At 50.5% G+C, this 19,673-nt stretch overlaps 1 protein-coding gene across 1 annotated transcript in view; it reads left to right on the top strand.

Moving 5' to 3' along the window:
* Positions 1-3,209, top strand: part of TRPV5 (transient receptor potential cation channel subfamily V member 5) — a 31,684-nt gene extending 28,475 nt beyond the window's left edge. Inside the window, exons 14-15 of the mRNA XM_055589558.1 lie at positions 833-939; positions 2,071-3,209. Of these exons, the coding sequence (XP_055445533.1) occupies positions 833-939; positions 2,071-2,371 (408 nt within the window). The 3' untranslated portion in view covers positions 2,372-3,209. The remainder of the gene's footprint in view (positions 1-832; positions 940-2,070) is intronic.
* The last annotated feature ends 16,464 nt before the right edge of the window (positions 3,210-19,673 follow it).

Genomic DNA, 19,673 nt, shown 5'->3' with positions numbered 1-19,673 from the left:
ATATGCAGTTGGCTCTTATCAAATATGCAGTTGGCTCATGATCAAATAGAACCCTCACTTTGTTACATGATTGATTTGACTAAGCCCCTTTACCAGGTTTTCCTGTGCTTAACACTGACACTTTAGTCCTATAAATGTAGGACCTTGCATTGGGTTTACTTAAACTTCACATTAGTGGTTTTTGACCAGCATTCCAATCTGGTAAGATCATTTTTATATTGCTTTGTCATCGTGCCTATTACATATCCCTCCCAGTTTTGTGTCACAGGCATATTTGATAATCTTGTCTTATGTTTCATCTAAGTTATTAATGAGGGCTGGGTAAAGGACAGGACACATGCCATGCCACTAGAATTTTCCTCGCCAAGTTTGGAGTCATTAACCCACTCTTTTCCTTCTTAGGATATGGGTGTATTTTTAATTTCACTGCAGATTCCCTCAACATCAGCAGTTATCATTTCATCCCCAAGATCACAGAAATTCTATTTAATCATTTTATTTAAATCCAAATAATTGGTCTATGGCTTTCCTATGAAAAAGGAAAAGATATTAGTTTGGAGAGGATGGCTCATTTTCCATGAATCTGAATGGTAATGCAGGGGTCACTGTTTTATTCAAAACTCTCATAAAATAGTCTCTCCTTTTGCGGTGAGTGATGAGGAAGGCAGTAGCATAGAGCCTCACAGGGCAAGGGGGTGGATGGTGGCTGTCACGCATCCCTTCTGATCTGGTGCCCTTCTTCCCCTCTGGGTTCCCTCTGTCAATAGCCCCAGGGTCCGCTCAGCCTCATGGCTCTTTCTGGGTTCTTCCCCGGTCTCTCGTCTCCTCCTAGGTTGTGGCCACCACGGTGATGCTGGAGAGGAAGATGCCTCGCACCCTGTGGCCGCGCTCTGGCATCTGTGGGTACAAGTACGGGCTGGGGGACCGCTGGTTCCTGCGGTGAGTGACCATGGAGACCTGTGGACTGTCCACCCGTGTGAGGCTGTGGGAGCCAGGGGGCCCGGTTCTGCATGTATGACCCTCCTCTCCATTCTCGGGATGCCAAATTGGACCCGGAGGGGAAGTCATCAGTCTCTGAAGTGAGGCTGTGTTAGCCTGTTTTGGGGGAGGGGTGTGGAGAGGTAGCGCCAGCCGTGAAGTCTGAAGGGCAGTGACGTGTGAACCGTGGTGAACACGTATCCACGCTCCACTGTGGGCATGCGCTCCTCAAACGGGTCTAGTCTTGTTCCCACCCGACCCCCACGTCCAGTAGATTTTTGTTGTTGTTGTTTATTTTTTTCTGGCTGTGCTGGGTCTTCATTGCTGATGGGCTTTCCTCTAGTTGCGGCAAGCAGGAGGCTACTCTAGTGCAAGGGCTTCTCGCTGCGGGGGCATCTCTTGTTTCGCAGCACGGGCTCTAGGGTGTGTGGGCTTCAGTAGCTCCAGCCCCGGCCTCTAGAGCACAGGCTCAGTAGTTGTGGCACACGGGCTTCCTTGTTCCGTGGCACGGGGGATTCTTCCTGGACCAGGGATCAAACCCATGTCTCCTGCGTTGGCCTGCGGATTCTTTACTGCTAAGCCAGCGAGGAAGCCCTCTAGTGTATTCTTAGAGCTTCTAGTCTAGCCTGCAAGCTAAGCAGCTTCTTCATACCCTACCTTCAACCTCCTGACGTGGTTTGCCTCTCTCATTTATTACCTGACTTGCATCTCCTCATCCTTATGACACACTTATCTTTTAATTGGCTGCTTTCTCTTTCATACTCACCCACATTCCTCCCATCATCACCACCACCACCTCCCCCGCCCCTGCCCACACACACACACACACACACACACACACACACACACACACACACAGAGGCCCTGCTACCCTCCAAATCCGGAAGGCGCAGCACTTCCGGTCTCTCTCCCAGTTTATCCTCCACTTCCCTTCATTTGATCCTAGCAGGTCTTCCGGCTTCAACGCTGCTCGCTTCCTCCCGCTCTGCTCTCATTGCCGGTTCCCACTTGTGCCGTGTTCACTTTGGCTTCTCCTCATGGCCCGGTCTCTCCCCAGATCAGCTGAGCCTTTCTCCTTTTTCACCTCTTCAGAGTTGAGACCAACCAAGATCAGAATACTTTGCGAGCACGTCGCTACGTGGAAGCTTTCAAGGGCTCAGACAAGGAGGAAGGACAAGGGCATCCCCCTGAGAAACGGCCCTCGGTGACTGAAAGCGGGCTTCTAGCCCGAGCCTCCCTGGCCCTCCCGACCCCTTCCCTGTCCAGGACCACCTCTCGAAGCAGCGGCAGTCACCGAGGCTGGGAGATCATTCGTCGCAACACCCTGGGACACGTGAATCTCGGACTGGACCTTGGGGAGGGGGATGGAGAGGATCGGGTTTATCATTTATGATCAGGACCCTTGTTACTCTCGTCCTGACTCCAGGTGGGCCTGGGTGAAGGCAGAGAGAGAGAGAGAGAGACTGCTTATGAAGCATCCGCCCTTCCTGCCTGTTAACCCTGTGAGGGGTAGACAGAAGAATTCTCCCAGGCCATCCATACCTCACCCATCACCTCAGCATTCCCAGGAATGAGTACCTTCTGGCTTCTTGGAAGTCCCACATCTTGGGAAAAGGGGTATCTGTTCAAGCAGAGTTAGGCTTGGCAACTAAAGATACCAGGTAGGGATGCTTGGCCAAAGGCTGGGTCATCATCTCGTTTTCTGCCCCATGAGGCGCTAGACTGTGAGCTGTGACGTCTCCCAGGGCTTCAGGAAGCACGAGTTGGGCATGGCCCTGAGGTTGTAAGCCTCACCTCTTCCTGTACCTCGTAGGACCCTCTCCCCACCTCACAGCCAAACCCACCCTAGAAAACTGCAAGAAGAAAGGTTATTTATCCTCCCTTTATTAAAAAAAAATGTATTATGATATGCAGAACATAAAATTTACCATTTTAAGCATTTTTTAGCTGTACCATTCAGTGGTATTAAGTACATTCACATTGTTGGGCAACCATCACCACTATTCATCCGGGGAATTTTTTAAACCGAAAATCGTATACCCATTAAACATGAACTCCCCATCATTCCTTCCACATGGTCCCTGAAACCAATATCCTACTTTCTGTCTATGATTTTAAGTTTTCTAGTTACCTCGTATAAGTGGAATTATCCAACATTAGTCCCATTGTGCCTGACTTATTTGATGTAGCATAAGGTTTTCAAGATTCACCCATGCTATAGTGTGAGTCAGAATTTCATTCCTTTTAAAGGCAAATATAATAACATCTCATTGTATGTTTAGATCACTTTGTGTTTATCCATCCCTCCACTGATGGACAGTTGGGTTGTTCCACCTTTGGCTGTTGTCATACTGCAGTGAACATTGGTGTACAATTATCTTTCCAAGTTCCTGCTTTCAGTTTCTTTGGATACTGAAAACTTCCAAACTTCCATTGATCATCTAAGGATCAAATGAAGGGAAGTGGAGGGACGTGGAGGATAAACTGGCATAGAGACCCAAAGGGCTGCACATTCAGGATTTGGAGCAGCAGGGCTTGTGTGGGGGTGTGATGGTGGGAGGAATGTGGGTGAGTAGGAAAGAGAAAACAGCCAATTAAAAGATAAGTGAAAGCAGTTTTGTGAAACTTCTAGCAGTTCTCTGGAACTGGAATGGCTAGATCTAATGGCACGTCTTTATTAAATTTTTTGAGGGACTGCCATCCTGTTGCCGGCAGCAGCTGTACTGGTTTACATTTCCTGAAGCAATGCACAGAATTCCAATTTCTCCACATCCTCACCAATGTGATTTTCTGATTTATTTTTTTAATTTATAGTAGCCATCCTTTTGATTAGGCAATGGTATCTCTTTGTGGTTTTGTGCATTTCCCCAATGATTAACAGGGCTTCCCCAATAGCTCAGTTGGTAAAGAATCCACCTGCCATGCAGGAGACCCCAGTTCGATTCCTGGGTTGGGAAGATCCTCTGGAGAAGGGATAGGCTACCCACTCCGGTATTCTTGGGCTTTCCTGGTGGCTCAGCTGGTAAAGAATCCACCTGCCATGCCAGAGACTGGGTTCTATCCCTGGGTTGGGAAGATCCCCTGGAGAAAGGAAAGGCTACCCCCTCCAGTATTCTGGCCTGGAGAATTCCATGGACTATATAGTCCATGGGGTCGCAAAGAGCTGGACATGACTGAGTGACTTTCACTTTCACTTTCAATAAGTAACAACACTGAGCATCTTTTCAGTGCTCACTGGCATTTGTATATCTTTTTTTCTTGGAGAAATGCTCTTTCAAGTCCTTTGTCCACTTTGTTCTGGGGGTTTGAGGGTTGGTGTTTTTCAGTTGTCTTATCCTTGTTTTTTGAGACTTAGAGTCTAAAGTGTATCTCATTTGCATCCTGGTGTGTTTTAAAATATGGGTGGTAAAGTATTCCTTTCTCTGCATGGATGGCCCCATCAATTATTTTATGGGACCATCCCTGGCTTGTCGCTCAGGTTGCCTGTTAGCAGCTGTTCATCCTTTTGTCTGGAAGTAGCAGGCTTCCAGCTATGTTTCCTGCAACAGCTCCCCTCTGACCCCAGCTCCGTTGCCCCTGCACCGAGGTGTGGGGTGGACAGCAATCATAGGGCATGGGCCATCCCTTTCCAGGAAGGAGATTGGAAACTAGGTGTCTGGGGTACCCATCACAGCCTCGCTTCTGTCTCCAGCCCTTCTCATCCCAGCCCTGTCAACACCCTCACCACAAAGCCGTAGCAACTTTTTAAGAGGACTGTGATCTGAAAGAGCAAAAAGGTAAGTGGGATTTGTGAAACTGCCCCTAGGTTCATCCAGATACACACGCAAGGCCCAGGTGAGTGTGGAATGGTGAGGGATAACCCTCTCACACACACACACACAGAGGTTCACAGGTGGTATAGTTTCTAAATGTGCTCAGTCAGCGTGATTGCGCCTATCTCCATTGACAATGGAAGCTCCCCCTCTCCTGTGTAAAACTAAACTCCCATCTGTATTCCAGATACAGTTTTCTTTCTGTCTCCTCAGGCAGCTCTGTCCACCACTGTATCCTATAACTCCTCTCATTATTCTAACTTCAACCTCTCTCTCTCCCCAAGCGATGCTAGTCAGCAAATAACTGTGCTCTGCTCTTTCCTATCCTCAAAGAGATTGTAATTGCCTTCCTTCGCCTTCCAATTTCTCCTTTCGACTCCTGCCCTATCTTTTTACTCCCTTTTCGGGGCCAAACTTCTTAAAAGGAGACTGTTGTCTGCTGAACTCACACTGAGTCCCCACCCCATTGTGATTTGACCTTGCCCATCCAGCTACTGACAGCACTCTCATCAAGGTCATCTCCCCATAGCTGACCCTGCTGAAGCATCTGAGTCTTGTGCAAACTCTGTAGGGCTCAGTACCACTGGACCACTCACCCCCTCTCAGCATGCCCCTAGTGCCATGCTCGCCTCCCACTCTGCCTGCTTCTCTTCTCCCCATCTCTTAAATAGTTTTGGTCCATGAAGCTCTCTGTTTTCCTCACCACCTGGGAAGTTCCTGCTGCCTCCGTGGATGATATTGACACACACGTTTGTGATTCAAGACTTCTTATCTTGGCTTTGGTTCTGTCTCCTGAGCTCCAGGAGACAGCTCAGATGCCTCTGTATTAGACAGCTCTACCTGGATATTTTACAGATATCTGGAACTCGACATGTCCCAAACTTAACAGCTTTTCTTCCTCACCAAACCTGCTCCTCCACCAGCATTTCTAATCAAATAAAAGCAGGTGAAATTGCCTAAGCCCCAAACCTAGGCATCTTCCTCCGCACACCCGTATCAACTCTCATTTGCAGTCAGTCTCAGGTCTGGTGGATTCTACTCCCTAAAACATCTCATTTGAAAAAGAATAACTTTTGAGTAGATGATACATCCCATGGCCTGAGATTCAAAGAGCACATAAGATATACAGAGAAAAAAGCATTCCTGCCTCTATTCCAGCCCCTCAGGTATCCACCTCCTTAGGGACATTCAGTAGTAAGTTAGTTCTTTATCCTTCCAAAAATACTTTATGTATGTCCAAGCCTACCTATGTATGGGCTTTCCTGCTGGCTCAGAAGGTAAAGAATCTGCCTGCAAAACTTGGGTTTGATCCTTGGGTTGGGAAGATCCCCTAGAGAAGGGAATGGCCACCCACTCCAGTATTCTTATGTATGCTGCTGCTGCTAAGTCACTTCAGTCGTGTCCAACTCTGTGTGCCCCCATGGTACCCCACTCCAGTACTCTTGCCTAGAAAATCCCATGGACAGAGGAGCCTGGTAGGCTGCAGTCCATGAGGTCGCTAAGAGTCGGACACGACTGAGCGACTTCACTTTCACTTTTCACTTTCATGCATTGGAGAAGGAAACGGCAACCCACTCCAGTGTTCTTGCCTGTAGAATCCCAGGGACGGGGGAGCCTGGTGGGCTGCTGTCTATACATGCCTTTAAAAACACGTGCAATATAGTACAATGTAGTAAAAAGAACAGTTCTTGCTTTTTTCACTTCTTTGAAGACTGTTGCACTTGTCTCTACCCTTTTGCTAATCTTCCGAAACAGGCCTCTATGGTCTCCCCACTGCCTTCCAGCAGTGGGTTCCTGTAATCTTGTTTTTTCCCACTGTAGTCTTGGTTTTTTCCACTCCACCATCCACACTGGAGCTACATTGATCTTTCTCAGATGCAAGTCCTGCCTAACCTGTGGTCTGGAAGCCCTTCCCTGAGCTGACACCTGGCAACCTCCCTAGCCTCTTAACCCTTGTCTTCTCTGGGCCTCTCTTTCATCATGATAATCATTATTGGTTCCTCCTCTTTTTTCCTCCTTTTCAGCATTCACAGTTTCTGGATCTTTCTACCTCTCTGCACCCATCCTCCCTTCCATCTTTGTAACTTCTGCTCCTCCTATGAGTCTCAACAATTGTATATTGTGTTTGTGTGTGTGTGTGTGTTGGTGGGCAGGGGGTGAGCATGGGGGACTGGCCCATAGGCTAGATTGGAGTCTACCTGTTCAATTTCCAAGCCACCTATATTTTCTTTTTATTATACATCCTGAACTTTGGGTGCTCACTTTTTTAAACATCTGTTTTCCTTAACAGACTGTAAGCTCCACAGAGGATAATGTGATGCCCATATTATTAAGTATTGTGTTCCCAATGCTTGGCATAATTTCTGGTACAATGTAGTGTGTAATAAATAGTCATTAATCAAATCTATGAATGAGTGACCTGTTTTTATTCTAAGTTCTTCTATGGACATATTTCAGGTATTTCTTTCACCTGTCAAAGGTAGTAGAGAGAAAAATACTGGCCTTTGTGTAGGATTGTAATAGTTAAAGACATCATAGGGGTGGAAGCACATTGCAAAGGATAAAAAAAAATGCTTATGTCAGTCATCAATGGGAAATTTTCTCTGCTTATATATGCTTTTGTGTGTTCAAGAGACAGACAGAGAGAAAGGGAGTGGGGGTAAGGAGAGGATGTGGAATATTATGAAGAAGGAGAAAAAGAGGGAAGGATTCCAGAAGCAACACTCTGAGGCATGTTGGGAAACCTGAGGCATGTGGTACCCACTGTAAGAAGTACTCAAGGCATGAGATTCTTGAGATTCTACATCTATGGGATTCTATTCTACGAGCTTCTGCATCTACCTGTGGGAGTCCTAGTATGACATGAAAAAAGAAAGACACCCAGGCATTGCTGTGCAGCTAGATAGATGCGGTAAGAGAATCCCCTGGGTGCTGGAGGGTTAAAGGAGTGTTTTAGAGCCAACATGACGGGGGTGAAGCTGCCAGGCTCATGGGCTACAGAGACCACAGACACTGGACGAGCTGGGGGACAGAGGAGAGGAAATACCGGGGTCCCTGCTTTGGGAAACCTTCTACTACTACAACTACTAAGTCGCTTCAGTCGTATCCGACTCTGTGCGACCACACAGACAACAGCCCACCAGGCTCCCCCGTCCCTGGGATTCTCCAGGCAAGAACACTGGAGTGGGTTGCCATTTCCTTCTCCAATGCATGAAAGTAAAGAGTGAAAGTGAAGTCGCTCAGTCGTGTCTGACTCTTAGAGATTCCATGGACTGCAGTCCACCAGGCTCCTCTGTCCATGGGATTTTCTAGGCAAGAGTACTGGAGTGGGGTGCCATTGCCTTCTCCATTGGGAAGTCTTCCGGTCCCCCCATAAACACTTACCATGTCCCTCCTTCTCTCCTCCTGCCCTGAATAGAGAAGCGGAACAGTCCGGCTCCCATGTACCTGACCTGCCAGAGGCGGGCAGCTTATGGGAGGACATGTAGCTCTGGATTCCAAAAACGTATCACCTCTCAGCTGTTTGCTAAGTATTTGATTGACAGGGTTCTGAGTTCTGGTGACATGGTGGCACAACCCTGAGGAAGGACACTGCCTGCAGCCAGAGAAGAGTGGGTAGGGTCCAGGCTTCCCACCCCCATGCTGGGCTGCCTCTGTGGGCCCTGTGAGCACAGATCAGAGGCACAGGGGGCAGCACACAAGGCCCCTCCTGCCTCGAGATCACTCCACAAAGTTGGAGAAAATGCCTTGACTTTGGCATGGGAGCTAGCATCATTGACCTCTTTGGGCTGGGCCCACCTGTTTCTGTTCAGTTCAGTTCAGTCACTCAGTCGTATCCGACTCTTTGCGACCCCATGGACTGCAGCACGCTAGGCCTCCCTGTCCATCACCAATTCCCGGAGTTTACTCAAACTCATGCCCATCGAGTTGGTGATGCCAACCAACCATCTCATCCTCTGTCGTCCCCTTCTCCTCCTGCCCTCAATCTTTCCCAGCATCAGGGTCTTTTCAAATGAGTCAGCTCTTCATATCAGGTGGCCAAAGTTTTGGAGTTTCAGCTTCAACATATCCAATGAACATTCATGACTGATTTCCTTTAGGATAGACTAATTGGATTTCCTTGCAGTCCAAGGGACTCTCAAGAGTCTTCTCCAACACCACAGTTCCGAAGCATCAGTTCTTCGGTACTCAGCTTTCTTCACAGTCCAACTCTCACATCTATACATGACTACTGGAAAAACAATAGCCTTGACAGACCTTTGTTGACAAAGTAATGTCTCTGCTTTTTAATATGTTGTCTAGGGTGGTCATAACTTTCCTTCCAAGGAGTGTCTTTTAATTTCATGGCTGTAGTCACCATCTGCAGTTTCTTAAGGCTAAAAAAAAAATAGGACAATGTGCCAGGAAAGAACTCCTTTGACACACTGAGTGGTGTCACATCAATGGGAGTTTAGGTCAAGGGGCCCCTCTCTCTGCCCCCAGGAGGGCAGCCAAGAGGGAGGCACCTGGGCGGGACTGGACACACTTGTCTCCCATGGCCTGCACCACTTCCCTGTTGTCTGTGGCATCGAGGAGCTGGCTGTGGGGCCAGGGCGGGGCTGTGCAAGGCCAGGCTGCCATCCAGGGTGGGGCCCAGGGTGGGGGTCCCACTCACCTGTGCAGTGTGGCAGGCTTCTGAGGAGGAGTCTGCCACGTGCACACAGGTGCCAGTGTTTGCTTTTCTTCCTCCTGCTTGTTGCTTGCCTGACCCCTTCCTGATCAAGCGCTGGAGTTGACTTGAGTGGGACCAGCACAAGTTTCCTCTAAGAAACACCACCTCTGCCGCCTCCCTGCCCCCCACCACCTCCGCCTCCATTGACCAGGGCTGGCCTGCCTTGGGTTCTGAGCTAACCTAGGGCCACTCCACTGTCCTCTGCCGACTTCCTCATCCCCACTGGAGAGCCAGAGCCCCTTCAGGGTGATGGGTGCAGGTCAAAACCCAGTCTCAGGGGCCCACTCCACCATGGGGCTAGCTGATGGCTTCTTTATTGACTTTAATTTTGGGCTGCGCTCGGTCTTCACCGTTGCACAAGGGCTTTCTCTAGTTGCAGTGGGTTGGCTTGTCATTGCAATGCTTCCCTTTTTTGGCCCCTGGGGCTCTAGAACACAGGCTCTGTAGTTGTGGTGCATGGGCTTTGTTGCCCAATGGCATGTGGAATCTTCCCGGACCAGGCATCGAACCCCATGTCCCCTGCATTGGCAGGAGGATTCTTAACCACTGGACCACCAGGGAAGTTCCGCTGATGGCTTCTGACTTGTCTGCCTGCCATGATGGGGACCATGACACAGCAGCACACACATGGAGGCACGAGCATTTCAGTAATGGAGGCAGCCATGATCGCACTATCTTTGCCTCCCTAGGCCTACGTCTCTTTCAGGCCTTCGCTCTTCATCTCTCTCTGGTCAAGGCCCCCAGATTCAGAAATAAGAAGGTAAGGGAGCCACACAGATACTTCAGAGAGTGGTATGAAGCTGACCTCTGACCCAGGCCTTACGGACTGTTTCCTGCCCCTGGCCCCAGTGCGTGACTATGGTGGATGTCTAGTTTCTCCTCCCAGGGACTCTCAGGCTTCCACCACCCTGGTCTCACAGGTCTGGAGGAAACAGCTGCCAAGTGGTCCTCCTTTTTCCAGAAGTCTCTGCCTTTCATCTTCTCTCTCCCACCGAGTGTGAATCTGGTAGGCAAAACGGGGGTGGCTCCCAGGCCCCATGACTTTGGTCAGCTGTCAGCACCCCCGGTCCCAGGCTCACGACTGGCAGGCTGCACGCATGCCACACCCTTCCTTCCTCCCAGCTGCTGCCCACTGCCCACCTTCTGTGGGTCCATCACCCTCTGAGGGGGCTCATTCATGTCCGACTCTTTGCAACCTCTTAGACTGTAGCCCTCCAGGCTCCTCTCTCCATGGAATTCTCCAAGCAAGAATACTGGAGTGGGTTGCCATTTCCTTCTCCAGGGGATCTTCCTGACCCAGGGATCAAACTCAGGTCTCCCACATTGCTGGCACATTCTGACCCCCAGGGAAGCCCCTCTGGGGGAGCAGAGGCTGTTTCCTCTGTGTTTGGCTGGGGTCTGATGTACCCTACTCACACACTCAGTCCCCTGCCAACTTTCCTTGTTCCCCTGTCACCTCTGGCCCTGTCTCTTGCACACTGAGCCCAACACTAGCCTTTGGGGCCTGAGAAATGAAATAGTTTGCAATTTCCTTGGTACCAGTCACTGTCTATAAAACAGTCCAACATATACTCGAGTGGGGCGAGAGAAGAGCATGGTGTAATTTAACCTCTTCCTCTGAGGATCTGCAAGCAATAAGCAGGGCATGGCCAGGTCAAGAGATGGTTTTAATTCAGTGCACTTCTTTGCAAGAAAGGCATGAAGAAGAAAACATGGGCTGGGACTTGCCTGACAGCGTGAGGATGGATACAGAGAGAAGAAAAGGGAGAATATGACATTGGAGTTGAGCTTCAAGCCGTGAGCTAGAGTTTAAGAATCAGATAATTCCTAATGTGATAGAGTTTAAGATCAGATAACTCCTAATGTGATGTGAGAGTTGGACTATAAAGAAAGCTGAGTGCCATAAATGGATGCTTTTGAACTGTGGTGTTGAAGACTCTTGAGAGTCCCTTGGACTGCAAGGAAATCCAACCAGTCCATCCTAAAGGAAATCAGTCCTGAATATTCATTGGAAGGACTGATGTTGCAGCTGAAACTCCAATACTTTGGCCACTTGGTGTGAAGAACTGATTCATTGGAAAAGACCCTGATGCTGGGAAAGATTGAAGGCAGGAGGAGAAGGAGATGACAGAGGATGAGATGGTTGGATGGCATCACTGATTCAATGGACATGAGTTTGAGCAAGCTCCGGGAGTTGGTGATGGACAGGGAAGACTGGTACGCTGCAGTCCATGGGGTCTCGAAGAGTCGGACACGACTGAGCAACTGAACTGACTGAATTCTTAACGTACGGCATCTTCCTGAACTGGGGCAGGATTGACATGGTTACAGAGATGGTGAGGGAATGCCACAGACCCTAATTCCTCCCTATGTAGTTCATCTGTGAGCAAGAGAGTTTGAGGCAATCAGTCTCTCTTTAGAAGTATTCTATTTATTTATTTTGACTATCCTGGGAGGCACGTGGAATCTTAGCTCCCCAACTGAGGATTGAATGCACTCTTAACCACAGGACTGCCAGGGAGGGCCTGATTACACGGTCTCTTGGGAAGAGAAGGGATGAGGTCCATCGGATGAATGATACAGAAAGCTCACTGTGTGGGGGAAACAGGCAGCAATTGGCTGGGCTCTGATCCCAGGAGGGAATGTGGCCACAGAAGGGTAAGCTGGTCACCGAAAGGGCTCCAGGACACAGAGACAACAGCAGATGAGAGGAGTGAGAGGATAAAAATAGAGGCTGTGACTGTACATTTGCCTCTGGCCAGGCATCCCCCACGGCTGCCCCGCTGAGTCTCCTAACCTGTTAGCTGCTGCTGTTCCTCTACAGAAGGTCACAAAAGCCCAGAGGGGCATCCCTGACAGTAAACAGTTCATCCACCTGCCACCTGCCATGGTGGGCACAACCTTGGCCGCAGACCACACACCAGCCCCTCCAATGTGCACTCCTACGCGCACTCCAACGGCAGCCCAGGGCTCTGTGGTTTCCTGCACTCCGGCTCCTGTGCAAAGATTTCCAGGACAGCCCGGACTGCCTGCTGGTTTCTGGACTTTTTCCTGTGGCTTGGGGATGCATCAGATTTAGCTCTTGGAGCTGGAAATCAGCCTGTCCTAGAGAAGTGGGGAGGGGCCAGGGAGGGAACCAGTGGCCTGAGAACTGCCCCCAGGGCAGCCTGCTGATGCTAGACTGATGCCCCCTGGCCTGTGAACTGATTGTATCAGGAGCTCACTGGATACTCTGCCAGGGCCTCTAGCGGACGCCAAACTGGGAGGAGATTGCCAATAAAATGTGCCCCTGAAGGACTGCTGGGAAGGCTACCATTCTCGGTAAAGGAAAGGGTTTGGCTTTAGGCTTGGGTTTTCTACTGCTCTTTTTTAAAAATTGTTATTGGAATACAGTTGATTTACAATGTTGTATTAGTTTCTGCTGAACAGCAAAGTGAATCAGTTATACGTATACATGTGTGCGTGCCTCGTCACTTGTCGTCTTTGACTCTTTGCCACCCCGTGGACTGTAGTCTGCCAGTCTGGATCCCCTCTCACATGTGCTGATGCAGAGCCCATGGCCACCCTCTACGGGTGGGGCCGGTGGGGCTCTACCCACTCAGGGCACTAGGTCCTTGAAGCCTAGGCATTTGGGCAGGGGAATGGAGGAAGGTGAGGTGGTGAAAGTCATTTTCTCTGTTTTCTAGTTCTTCTTACAGCTGTGGCCTGACCAGGGGACCTGCCTACAGAGGGTCAGAATTGCTCAAGAGCCGTCTGTCTAGACAAGGCACTTTTTGGCTTCCATCCATCCACAGTAGCCGCTGGCTACCTCCGGGCCCCTGGTCTGGCCTCTCCCTCTTTCTCTTAGCCTCCCACTGCACCCTGCCCCACCCCCACCCCGGGTCACTCAAGTATTTGCCTTAGAATCTTCCCAGTTCCTAGTGCCCCTGCCAGGCGCTGCCCTGAAGTCCCTAAGGGGAGCCCCACCCCCTCTCCTGACTGCCTCTCCATCAAGGGGTGAAGAGGAGGCCCAGAGCTCCCTCCCCACGGGTCAGGCCTGCCTTTCGGATGGGGTCTTCAGGCACTGGTCCCCAGGGCCCTCCCTCCATACCTGTCCCGACTCAGGCAACAGAGTGCCCGCCTGCTCCCACTGTTCCTCCCTCGTCTTCAATACAGTCCCTACTTTTATAACCAGTCTGGCATTTCGCTTGGTTTTTCTGACAGATGGAGAAGGAAATGGCAACCCACTCCAATCCTCTTGCCTAAAAATTCCATGGATGGAGGAACCTGGTGGGCCACAGTCCATGGGGTTGCAAAGAGTTGGACATGATGGAACAACTTCACTTTCATGAAAGTCAAAAGATACAGGTGGTAGGGTGTTTGGGTGCGTGATCAAGCTAAACAAATAGAATCTGAGCATTCTTATCATCACCGTGTTTGCTGTTTCCCTGGGTTTGCTTTTGGGTGGGGAGAGAAAGAGACCAAAAAGTGCAGGTGGGGACAAGTTGGGGGAAGATTGCCAATAAAATGTGCCCCTGAAGGACTGCGGGAAAAGGCTACCGTTTCTGGTAAAGGAAAGGGTTTTGCTTTAGGCTTGGGTTTTTTATTGTCTTTTTTTAAAATTTTTATTGAAATATAGTTGATTTACAGTGTTGTGTTCGTTTCTGTTGTACAGCAAAGTGAATCAGCTATACATGTGTGTGTGCTCCGTCGCTTGTCGTGTACAACTTGGTGACCCCGTGGACTGCACCCTGCCAGGCTCCTCTGTCCATGGGATTCTCCAGGCAAGAATACTGGAGTGTGTCGCCATGCCCTCCCCCAGAGGATCTTCCCAACCCAGGGATCCAGCTTGCGACTCTTGTGGCTCCTGCATTGAAGGCAGATTCTTTACCCACTGAACCACCTGGGAAGCCCATAGATATACATATATCCACTGTTTTTTAGATTCTTTTCCCATGTAGGTCATTACAGAGTATTGAGTAGAGTTCCCTGTGCTATACAGTAGGTTCTTATTCATTATCTATTTTATACGTAGTAGCAACTTTCCTGGTGGCTCAGATGATAAAGCGTCTGCCTACAATGCGGGAGACCTGGGTTCAATCCCTGGGTCGGGAAGATCTCCTGGAGAAGGAAATGGCAACCCACTCTAGTACTCTTGCCTGGAAAATCCCATGGATGGAGGAGCCTGGTAGGCTACAGTCCATGGGGTGACAAAGAGTTGGACAGGACTGAGTGACTTCACTCACTCACTCAGTGTGTATGTGTCAATCTCAATCACTCATGGGCTTGGGTTTTTAATAGCAATGATCTGATCAGAGATATTGGCTAGATACCACCTTTTGGGCCCCAAACAAGTGCTGTTTCCTCGAAACTTATTGGTTTCGTGGCTCCTTTTCCCATACACCCTGAGCCCAGCATCTCTGGGACTCTGCCCAGAGCAGAGAGGTCAGAAGAACCATACACCTGGCCCCCAGCCCCACCTCTGGCTGTCCACAGCCCTGGGAGTCCTGGAGTTGGGAGAGCTTCACCTTCTCCCCGCTCAAGACCACAGAATCCTGCCACAGATCAGGCTAAGGGTGATCAGAAGCCATGTGTCCCCATGTTCTGCCTCCCTCTCCTCTCTGCTCTCTGCTCAGTGGAGCATCTGGCCCTGAGATTCAGAGTCAGATCTCACCTGAGACACAAGAGCCTTTTCTGAAAAGGGGTCCCTTCTGACTTCTATTCTCTCTGCATGTGGAAGTTGAGAGGGGTTTCCTGGGGCAGCAGAGAGGTTTGAAAGGAACAGGAGATCTTAAAAACTCAAGTGCTTAGTTTTGCAGATCAGGACACTAAAAAGGTTAAGTGACTTGGCCAAGGTCCCACCGTGATTTCTGGTCGAACAGGAGCTGGAGCACAGCAGTTCTGATTACACATCAGTTTCTCTTTCAGAAGCCAGGCATTCTCGGGCACATTTGGAAGGTCGTTTGCGAGAGGCACACACTTCAGTGGCTTCATTCCTGGGTGACTTCTGGGTCTGCAGGCAGGGTACCTCTGATCAGGTAAAGTGGGTGAGAACAGATAGAGGGAGATGACAGAGCAGAGGGGTCTGGCTGTGGAGGGCAGAGGCCTTGGGGTCTGGATAAGAAGAGAGGGAGGAAAAAAAGGCTCCAGGAAACCAGGCCAGCAGGACTAGAGGCATTGCCCCAGGAAGGCTCTAGACACACTTCTGCATCCTTCTCAGTTTCCAGAGGAGCCACACTGTGACTATGAGTCCTGACTCCAGCCTGCAGAGACCTCCAGAGAGAGCTGGGTTTGGGTCAGAGCTCTGCAGGGCTCCCTCTAAAGCTCCAGACCTCTTACAAACCATGAGAGCCAGAAACTACTTCTCCCCAAACTAGCACCCACTTCCTGGATGGGTGGTTTAGGAAACAAGACATTCAGAATCACTGAGGGGCAGGAGGAGGTTGCAAATCAGGTGAGAACTTTCAAGACTGAACAATCTTCCTGCAGAGGTGGGCAGGAAGGAAGAGAACTGACCCATGCTGGAGGGAAATAGAAAGGAGAGGAGAGCAGGCTTATGTCCATGTCGCTACCTATGCTTTTTGGGCACCTTCTGCAAAGGGGTGAGAGTCCAGGAGGATTAATGCCTGTGAATTTTTAAATCTATGATTTCAAGGAAGCCAGGAAACAGACATATCAGTTCAGTTCAGTCCAGTCACTCAGTTGCGTCCAACTCTTTGCTACCCCATGGACTGCAGCACGCCAGGCCTCCCTGTTCATCATCAACCCCTGGAGCTTGCTCAAAATCATGTCCATTGAGTCAGTGATGCCACCCAACCACTTCATCCTCTGTCGTCCCCTTCTCCTCCTGCCCTAAGTCTTTCCCAGCATCAGGGTCTTTTCCAATGAGGCAGTTCTTCGCAGCAGGTGGCCAAAGTATTGGAGTTTCAGCTTCAGCATCAGGGACATGTGCACATGTGCACACATAAACGACTATTGTGAAACATTGCTATGACATATTGATTTAGTTAATGTATAACACGGGCTTCCCAGGTGGTGCTAGTGGTAAAGAATCTGCCTACCAATGCAGGAGACCTGGGTTTGATCCCTGGAAGAGGGCATGCCACCCACTCCAGTATTCTTGCCTGGAGAATCCCCATGGACAGAGAAGCCTGGTGGGGTACTGTCCATAGGGTTGCAAAGAGTCAGATATCACTGAAGAGACTTAGTTCACACGCATACACGCACACACGCAAGCATGTAAAACATGTCCTGCAGAAACGTGTCATAATGTGCACATGCCTATCTGGGAAGGTGGGACCAGCTGCAAGTCCTTCCCCAGGTCCCTACAAGAGAGCAGATGGTCAGCAGGTCCTACATGATGACCCCATGTTATGAGCACGCAGCTGGCTCTGAGGAGGGAGGGGTTGTGAGAGGGACAGGCAAAGAGATGGAGCCGCAATCAGCAACTGGAATGAAAAGAGAGCACCAGGGATTAAGGTCACTAAGTAGGGAAAAGTGCATGAGGGCTCTGCCGCAATTCAGACCCCTTAACCTGTGGAGGCCAAAGTGGCCGTGTGTACACACCGAAGCCCGCTTGATTCACTTTTCTTCAGAATCACAGGATGTTTGAATTGAAAAGGACCTTGGAGGGTTATTAGCACAAACTCCCATCCAGGCAGCCAGAGAGATTCAGCACTAGAGCCCGGCTCACCTGGTTCTCAGTTAAGACACCAGATATGAACACCATCCTGGCCTGGGTGGAGTTTCTGACGTGTGTGCGTGTGTGTGTGTGTATGTGTTCACCTGCTGACATATCATCTGCTGCCGGTTTTATGAGCTGGCACACAGGGGGGCTTGTGAACCCAGTGACTGGAACAAACTCCAAGCTGAGTGAGCGGTGGCTTTGATCTCCATGCCCCAGCCCGGCTCCATCCTCGCAGCCTCTTGGTCTGCCCTGCCAGCCTCCCGCTTGACAACTCAGCTAAGGAGACGCCCCTGAAAGGACTCAGGGGGCAAGGATGCGCTGACGCAGTAAGCTGGACGGGGAAACAAACACAGGGGCAGAGGTCGAGAGAAAGAGAAAGAAACCCAGGGTCCCACAGAGAGATCACTCAGGGTCACGGCCACAGACACACACACCCCATAGCATCCACCACAACCCCCACCCCCCCACACACACACAAGCACACAAACTCCACACTCACCAGCACAGAGATGGAGGGAGCAGACCCAATTGCAGAAAGAACAGGAGCAGCAAGAGAGGGAAAACCAGACGGAAACACAGAAAATAAAATGCTATGTAGACATTTTGGGGCCCTAAATCAGTTGTTCTCAAGGGAACATGACTTTGCTTCCTGCCGGGGGAGGGGGGGCCTCAGGCAATGCCTAGAGACGCTCTTGAGGGTCACAGCTCAGCAGAGCGGGTTCTGCTGTCGGCCCGTGCATGGACCCTATGACATGCGGGACAGCCCCCACACTAAAGGATTAGTTGTTCCAAAATGTCAGTCGTGCCAGTCTGAGGACCCGTGTGCCCAAGAGAGAACCCCATACCCACGTTGCCCATGCTCCCACTCAGGTCAGGTCAGGGCCGGGCCACAGCCTTCCACACCTGTTTAGAGTCTGTTCTGGAGTCCCATTGGCCCTGGTGACCCTACAGAGTTGGCACTGGGTGGCGGGAGGTGAGAAAGGAAAGAAAAGTTGGTAACTGCAGCCACGTCTTCCTGCAACTCCCCCCAACCCCGCCCCCGCTCCATCCCATGAGACAAATACCTCAACGCCTTATAGTGAATGAGGGTCTCTGCCTGCAGCCTGGTGGGACAGAGAAGGTGGGTGGGTCAGCAGGCAGGCAAACACTGGCTTAATGGGCACAAAGGTCTGGGGTTCAAGGTTTGGGTTCCAGCGTCTTCCCCCTCCACCCAGCCTGAAACTGCTGACCCCGGGGTGGGTGGGGAACTCAACTAATCAGCTGTACTGTTTGCTCAGGCACCGCGGCCTGGCGCAACTGCTTTCTCTCGAGATTTGAGGGTGGCCCTCCTCCAGTCCTCTCCATGGAGACACCCCAGACCTGCACCCGAGCTTGCCTTCTCCCCTACACGTAGCACGCGTGTGCACACACAGTGCACACACACACACACACACACACACACACTCTTTGCTGCTCCCTCCAGCTCTCTGAATCAGAGACAGGTAAGGAAAGACTCCAAAGCCTGGGAGGGATCCACACATACCTCTCCGTCTCCGAGCCTGCCACCCATGCCCCAGGCCACTGGGTCCTGGCTCGCTGTGGGCTGGACTGAGGCCAGGGCCTCCGTTCCTCTTCTGTGGGAAGAGGATCTTCCCAGGGCACTCAGCTTGCTCTGGTCAGAGTTCTGGCAGGACCAAGGGAGGCTGGGCTTCCTGTCACCACTCTCCAGTGCGACTGTGCAGGTCCCTTCCTTCTGGAACATTCTTTGCCAGCTGTGGTCGGAAAGAAAGACAGGGGGCTCCGGCATCAGGGGAGTGGGCTTGAATCTGGCCTTGGCTATAAAGTTGGCTCTATGACCTTGGGGAACTTACTTTACCACTTTGAGCTTTTTTTTTTTTCCTTTGGAAAAATGCAGATGCTAATGCTTGCCTCACAGGTCTGATGTGAGGTGATGTGGGAAGACTTGGTTAAGGGCCCCTGCCAGGCAGTAGTGGGTAAATAAATGCTGTCTCCACTGGAGGCTGCCAGGGAAAATATTTGCGACATAATTATCCTAAAAAAATGTTTGCTGTTTATCTGAAACTCAAATTGAATCAACCATCCTGTCTTCTACTTGGCAACCCACTCCTTGCGAGTGTGCTAAGTCGTTTCAGTCGTGTCCAGCTCTTTGCCACCCCATGGACTGTAGCCTGCCAGGCTCCTCTGTCCATGGGATTCTCCAGGCAAGAGGACTGGAGTGGGTAGCCATTCCCTTCTCGAGGGGATCTTACCAACACAGGGATCGAACCCGAGTTGCCTGCATTGCAGGCAGATTCTTTACCGCTGAGCCATCAGTGTGGTGCTGGGCACAGTCTCTAGAATTCTGGAGTAGGGATCTGAGAACTGTGTTCAGGGGGCCACACACAGTCCAGGGGTGCCATTTTATGCTCTAGTTTGTGAGTTCAGAATGGATTTTTCACCTCTTAAGGGCTATAAACGCAAGCAAAGAAGAATGTATATCAGATGCTGTATGCCCGTGTGCAGCTTG

This window comes from Bubalus kerabau, chromosome 8 (assembly GCF_029407905.1).
Source record: "Bubalus kerabau isolate K-KA32 ecotype Philippines breed swamp buffalo chromosome 8, PCC_UOA_SB_1v2, whole genome shotgun sequence".
In the NCBI taxonomy this organism is placed as follows: Eukaryota; Metazoa; Chordata; class Mammalia; order Artiodactyla; family Bovidae; genus Bubalus; species Bubalus kerabau.
This window is presented reverse-complemented; position numbering and strand designations above follow the sequence as displayed.